General features: G+C 35.8%; 1 protein-coding gene across 1 annotated transcript; it reads left to right on the forward strand.

Moving 5' to 3' along the window:
* The first annotated feature begins 1,939 nt into the window (after window positions 1-1,939).
* Window positions 1,940-6,145, forward strand: LOC111985241 (transcription factor bHLH74). The gene is made up of 8 exons (XM_065778958.1): window positions 1,940-3,736; window positions 3,847-4,077; window positions 4,163-4,228; window positions 4,313-4,381; window positions 5,125-5,196; window positions 5,301-5,444; window positions 5,528-5,609; window positions 5,690-6,145. The coding sequence occupies exons 1-8, from the start codon at window positions 3,128-3,130 to the stop codon at window positions 5,713-5,715; spliced, it is 1,299 nt and encodes a 432-aa protein (XP_065635030.1). The 5' UTR covers window positions 1,940-3,127; the 3' UTR covers window positions 5,716-6,145.
* The last annotated feature ends 289 nt before the right edge of the window (window positions 6,146-6,434 follow it).

Genomic DNA, 6,434 nt, shown 5'->3' on the forward strand with positions numbered 1-6,434 from the left:
GTGACATCTATGTTATAAGAATTGCTTCCTAACATCAAATCAAACCATCAATAAGTCAATTTTGGTACAAGTGAGATACAAATCTCATTCACTTTATGATAATTAAATAACTCCCCCCCCCCCCCCCAGGCGGTGGGTGGCGGCGCCCAACCTAGTTCAATAGTCTTTCCTCTTTTGGGTGAAAGGAAACCAAATATGAGTTCCTTACTTAAAGAAGAAAAAGAGATTGGAACCTAAAATTTTAATTTTCAACCCAAACCATTGCCTTCTTTTTTCTTTTTCTTTGTTTGATAAGCCAAACCATTGGCTTCTTTCCCATCAAATAAAAAATCATTGGTTTCTTGAGGTCAACAAACAAGCAAAAGCAATGTTGCCTCTAAAAAATCGAAATAGAATTTGAGTTCCCACAAACATGCCAAATCATTTCACACAAACAGATCCATACCATGTGTGCTACATAGTCTCATTGAAAATGTGTTCCTCGCAAAATCGTGTAATGTTTTGGCTGGATCCAAGTGTCTAGTTATGACTATAAGAAATAGTATTACTATTTTCCCAAGTGAAAGAAACTTGTAGAGATTTCCAATTCCATTTCCATTTCCATACCCACAAAAAAAAAAAAAAAAAAAAAATCCCTAGCTTTTTTAGCCCTAGCCCCCGTGTACCCTGAACAGAATGATTTGGTCTGAGTACCCACATCGATAAGTTAGGTGTACCATCTCAATCATAACATACAGAGATTCTCCTTGACTATGCAGTACTTGATGTGGGTCCAAATTCTAGATCAAACAAATCACAATCACTTCAATCTATATCATATTCTTAATTTCTTTTTCTCTATAATTTATGATTGGACCAAATCATTTCTATTACTATGTGGTGTCCTGTACTAGATCACAAAAAAAAACTATCAAAGTTCAGTTTGGGAGCAAATTAGCCGTTAATCTCGGATATTCAATTCAATTTTTTTTTTCTCAATAAGATCACAACCGGACTAGAAGTTGACCAGATAATTTAGTTTGACCAGGTTGGTTGGCTTGGCTGGAGTCTTTGAACAGGCACCCAAATATACAGCTGGAAATAGTACAATGACAAGGAGGTAAAATTTGATGATTAGATTCCATTATTCCTTATGTTCCTCAGACCCAAAGTAAAAGAAAAAAGATTGCTGGTACAAACTTATTTTAATATTGAAAAAAGTTTGAAACAAATATTAAAGGCTAATCATATTCTGCACTGCAACCACAGTATTCTCTCTGAGTTGTCTAATCATAGCCATACACTTGTCCAAATAGCTCATCCCCTCTACTTAACATACAGTAAAATATATAGAAACAAAAGCAATTTCTTAATTAATACCCAAGTAACCTATTGTAAGTGTCATCTACTTTTTGTCTGTTTCGAATAAAATTGGGTATGACTATAAACATAATTGTTATGAAAAAATTGTTAAAAAAATATAAGCGTTGCTTTACTTGTTGATCACAGTTGAAGCAGAGGGAATATTATTATATTTGGATGGGTATTATATTGCCCACAGATTGAATGTTTTGGAAGAAAGATCTGGTGGGCCTAATGAGTGGAATTACTGTGATGGATAATAGTGTTCATGGAGGATGATGGAGGTTAGGTGCACAGTGTACTTTCCCACTTCTGAATAGAAATGAAAGGGGGTTAGTTGGCACTGAGAAAAATGAGTGTGTAACAGCAAAGAGAGAGGTCTGTTAGCATAGTTGGCAAGCGTGTCAGTAAAAAATGTACAATGTCAAAAAAAGGAAGGAAGCAAGCTTGGGCTTGAAGAGAAGTACATGTCCAAAGTCCAAAGACTTCAATCCCCTCTGAGAGGGAAAAAAAATATAATAATAACAAAAATCAAAAGTATGTAATATAATAATGTGAGAAAAAAGCAAAGACAGAAATTACAATTGAGTAAAAAAAAAAGTGGGAAGGATAGGTGATTAGGTTCTGTAATAATTCACCAACAAGAGCAGTTGGCAGTAGTTAGTCTGTCTTTTAAAATCTTACATTGTTGCCTGTAAGATTGGGCAGGTAACCAAAGGCTTTAGCTCTCTTTCTATCTCTCTCTAGGCTAAAGAGCTCACTCATAAGTCACAACAGTGTCTGTGATCTATAAAGGTTGGAATTTGATGCGGCCTCTGCCGTTAATGAAAGTACCCAACTGATGAATTTGGTTTTTTCTTGCCAAATTTAAGTGAGCATTTGATGCTTTTGATGGTACAATCAAATACCCAATTCAGGATACTGTGCAAAAAACCTGCCTGCCACATTTCAGTTCATGCACTAATTCAAGGTTAGAATTTGATGCCTTTTGGTCTTTTTCTTTAGGTACCCATCTGAGAATATCTCAAAAAGGATTTCTGCAACTCCCCATTTCTTGGTTCTTGGATTCAAAATTTGAACAACTGGGTATTCCTTAATTAGGACTTAACTACAAACTACTTCATTGTATATTCATTGCTTGAAGAAGTGATTGTTCTCAATTTGGTCTTGTTTGAAAAAGATCCAAACTTGCCTTAAAATCAATCACATTGGTGTTTGATTTGATGGAGGGGCATAAAAATTCAGTTTTCCCATAAAACAAAAGAGGCAAAAGGGAATCTGCTTTCTTTTCTCTAGTCTGGTGAGCTGTTGATTAGCTAGTGCCATTGTTTGTCTACGCCTACTTTATACTCTGAAAGGTTCACTTTCCTGTCTGGGTAAGCATTTTCCTTTTCCTCCTTTGCATTAGGGTAAGCTTAATCCCTAGGGTTTTTTTTTGAAAGGAAGAAGTAATTTGCTGGTGCCTTGTAGATTTTATGCCTGATACATTTGGATTTGTCCTTTTACTTTGTGTCTGTGGGATGCTGCAATAAGGGGCTTCTTTTGCTTTACACCTTCTGAGTTCCTATAAAGCTGCCAAGGTAATTTGTTCCTTGTTGAGTCATGCAAGATATCACCAGTCAATTTTAGTCAAACCCACTTTGCCTTTTGTTTTATAGTTTCTTTCTGTTCATCTATTTTTAGTCCCTGGTGTGAAGCAACTGTTGGGTTGGGGTTTCATTTCATTAGTATATATATATAGGCGTGTTACATAGTTCTGGTCTCCTAAAACTTCAGAATTTTGGAGATGGATGGTCATGAAAATGAGGATGTGGGGTTTCAACATGGAAGTGAGGGTCTCCTAAATTGCCCATCTTCAAGGATGAGCACAAATCCACTGCCTGAAAAGGTTTCAGGAATGACTATGAGCTGTGTCTCCATGTATAAACCTTCAAACGGAGCTGATCCTTTCTTTGGTTCTGGTTGGGATCCACTTGTTTCATTGAGTCAAAGTGAGAATTTTGGAGGTTCTTCCATGGTTTCTCATGGTGAATATCCTCCTTACCCTGTTGTAATGGAAAATCAGGGAATTAGTACCGCCTCCCATCTGGTTCAGTACCCATCCAGTTCCAGCTTTGTTGAGCTAGTGCCAAAGCTTCCATGCTTTGGAAGCGGGAGCTTCTCAGAAATGGTTAATTCCTTTGGCCTTCCAGAATGTAATCAGATTGCTAATTCTGGGTGTCCTCAGAATTATGCCTCAAACAAGGAAGTTGCCACTGGAAGGACTTCAACAAATGGTGCACAGTCTAAGGATGATCACCAAGTTTCAGGAGAGGGTGCTATCGGATCTTCACCTAATGCAAAGAGAAGGAAGAGAGTGCCTGATTCTAACAATTTAGCATTCAGCCCAAATCAGGTAACTTGAGTCTTACTATAATATCAAATTTTTGTTGCCCCTTTTTATTGTTTATTTTGTATTTTGCCTATAGTACTTGTAAGAGTGAATTGCTTTGTTATCCATGGTAGAATGGTGAAGGGGATGTACAGAAGGATCTTTCTGGGGAGAGCTCTGATGGTCAAAAAGAACAAGATGAGAAGAAACCAAAAATTGAACAAAACACGGGTTCAAATTTGCGTGGTAAACAAACAAGTAAACAAGCTAAAGATACTTCCAGTGGGGATGCTACTAAAGACAATTACATTCATGTGAGAGCCCGAAGAGGACAGGCAACAAATAGTCATAGCCTTGCAGAAAGGGTACCTTCTCACTACTATTTATAATGCTTTGGTGATATTGTTGGCTTTTTTATCATCTTGAAATAATATAGCTCTGTGTTTTCAGGTGAGAAGAGAAAAGATTAGCGAGAGGATGAGATTGCTTCAAGAACTTGTTCCTGGATGCAATAAGGTAATTGGAGAATCTCAAGATTTTGATTGATCTCTTATGTGTATTTTATATATATTTTTAATTTGATTCTATTTACTGTTTTAGATTACTGGGAAAGCGGTAATGCTTGATGAGATTATTAACTATGTGCAGTCGCTGCAACAGCAAGTTGAGGTATGCTATTTTGCAACTCTAAGATATTGAATTTGTTCATTTCTTTTGTATGTTAAGTTTTTAAATGAGAGATGAAAGCTTATAATCCCTTGGTGAGAATCTTGGACTACATGAGACTAATGGAAGCGTAGCTGAATGTATATAAAATTGAAAACTTTCAATGAGCTTAGCTGAAATTGATTTTTGAAGAAAAGAAGTTATGACAACAACGGGCCATATTTATTTCTATAAGATTGTGATTATTGATCCTGTACTCTTTCAAAACCAAATGATGATCTTCTATGCTGTTAGAATAAAGTTAAGTGGTTAAAGTTATCATTTCCTAATAGTTTAAGTTTTGGGGATCAAGTGGTAAATTAGTATGATATCAGGTGGTCTAGAGTTCAAACATTGGCTCCACTCTACACGCGTTGGTCCCATTTATTAAGGGGGAGTTTGGGCTCACATGAGGGGGAGTGTTATAATATTATGGTTTAAGTGATTAAATTCACCGTTTCCTGTTAGCTAAAGTTTTTGAGACAATCAATAATTTATCAACAACTACTTGTTCAAAACTGAAAGTTGATTGACCAAATGCACAGGAAGCTCATGCCTGGTTATATAGTTGCTTTGTTCTTTGTAGCAGAAGAATTTGTAGTTGAGGGTTTTCTGTACATGTATAAATATACGTCAATTTTCCTACCATTATGTTGTCTCTCTTTGTTCAAGTACTCAATGAAGATATGCTTATGTTCATGCCACAGTTTTTGTCAATGAAACTAGCGACTGTCAATCCAGAACTGAACATTGATATAGAGCAGATTCTGTCAAAAGATGTAAGACAAGATCATCCTATTGTTGAACTTGATTGATAATTTATTCCATCATGCCAATTATGTGTGTTGAATAAAATTAACTTCATGGAGTTCCTCTTGTGTAGATTATTCAGTCACGGGGCGGCACAGGAGCTATTCTCGGGTTTGGTCCTGGAATGAGCTCCTCTCACCCTTACCCACATGGGATTTACCAAGGGACCTTGCCAAGTATCCCCAGTACAACTCCAAAATATCCTTCATTGTCTCAGGTAAGTTATCTTTATATCGTGCTATTTATCGACATCGTTTTCCTTGTTATAGCATTAATATAAGCCATCTTTCACGCATGCAGAATGTCTTAGACAATGATTTCCAAAGTCTTTTCCAAATGGGATTCGATTCTAATTCAGCTATTGACAATTTGGGACCAAATGGTAATTTACAGAAGTTTGTATGAGATCGATGCAAGGTGTTGTTCTGCATTCTTCTAACCTTGAGATACTATCATGTTCAGCAGGGCACTTGAAACCGGAGAATTAGTGTTTGGAAGAGATAAAAGTGTGTTTATTTCCTCCTAACAAAGATTACACGTATTTCAAGTTGACTGCACATTAACTCAATTACAAGGGAAAAAAATAGGCAAAAAAAAAAAGTTGTATAGGTTGTCATTTCCTGACTGTTTGTTCTTCTAATTTTTTAGCAGAAGAAAATGACCTGTTAGAAGTAGAAACTATGTATATTTTCAGACAAAAAAAAAAGTGGGACTTTGATTGATGAAGATTATTGTTTTGATTAGGACTATTTGTGAAGCTTTGTGAGAGTTTTGGGGAAACTGTGGAAGAAAGTTTCTTTGTAGAGTACATCAGGGTAAGAGAATATATAGGGCAAGAAGTTTGTTTGTCATCCTTTTGAAAGAACAGCTATCTTCCATTGCAATAAAAAATGGCAATGTGTTTCTTCCTTGCTATCATTCTCAAACTCTATACTGCTTAAACTGGTTTTACAAGCCTCAATAATGAATGCTTTTTATTTTACTTTTCTTTAAGATATTTGATGTTCCTGTCGAATATATTTGTTCTACAAGTTGTTGGGTTTGATTCTAAAAGGCTTGTCTATATTTGTTTACTTAGTAAACAAATCGAGTTCAAATTTATATTTAGGATTGACTATATAGTAAATGAACCACGCATAAATATAATGTGTTTGTAAGCAAATTTGTGAGTATCGGTTTCAATTTGAGTATATATGTACAACGATAT

Source organism: Quercus suber, unplaced genomic scaffold (assembly GCF_002906115.3).
Source record: "Quercus suber isolate HL8 unplaced genomic scaffold, Cork oak 2.0 scaffold_194, whole genome shotgun sequence".
NCBI classification, from domain to species: Eukaryota; Viridiplantae; Streptophyta; class Magnoliopsida; order Fagales; family Fagaceae; genus Quercus; species Quercus suber.

Bases quoted from the DNA above. Each gene is read 5' to 3' on its own strand.
- LOC111985241 (XM_065778958.1), top strand. From the start codon at position 3,128: ATGGATGGTCATGAAAATGAGGATGTGGGGTTTCAACATGGAAGTGAG. The intron at 4,078-4,162 runs GTACCTTCTCAC...CTGTGTTTTCAG, and splicing joins GTCATAGCCTTGCAGAAAGG to GTGAGAAGAGAAAAGATTAG. The intron at 5,197-5,300 runs GTAAGACAAGAT...CCTCTTGTGTAG, and splicing joins AGCAGATTCTGTCAAAAGAT to ATTATTCAGTCACGGGGCGG.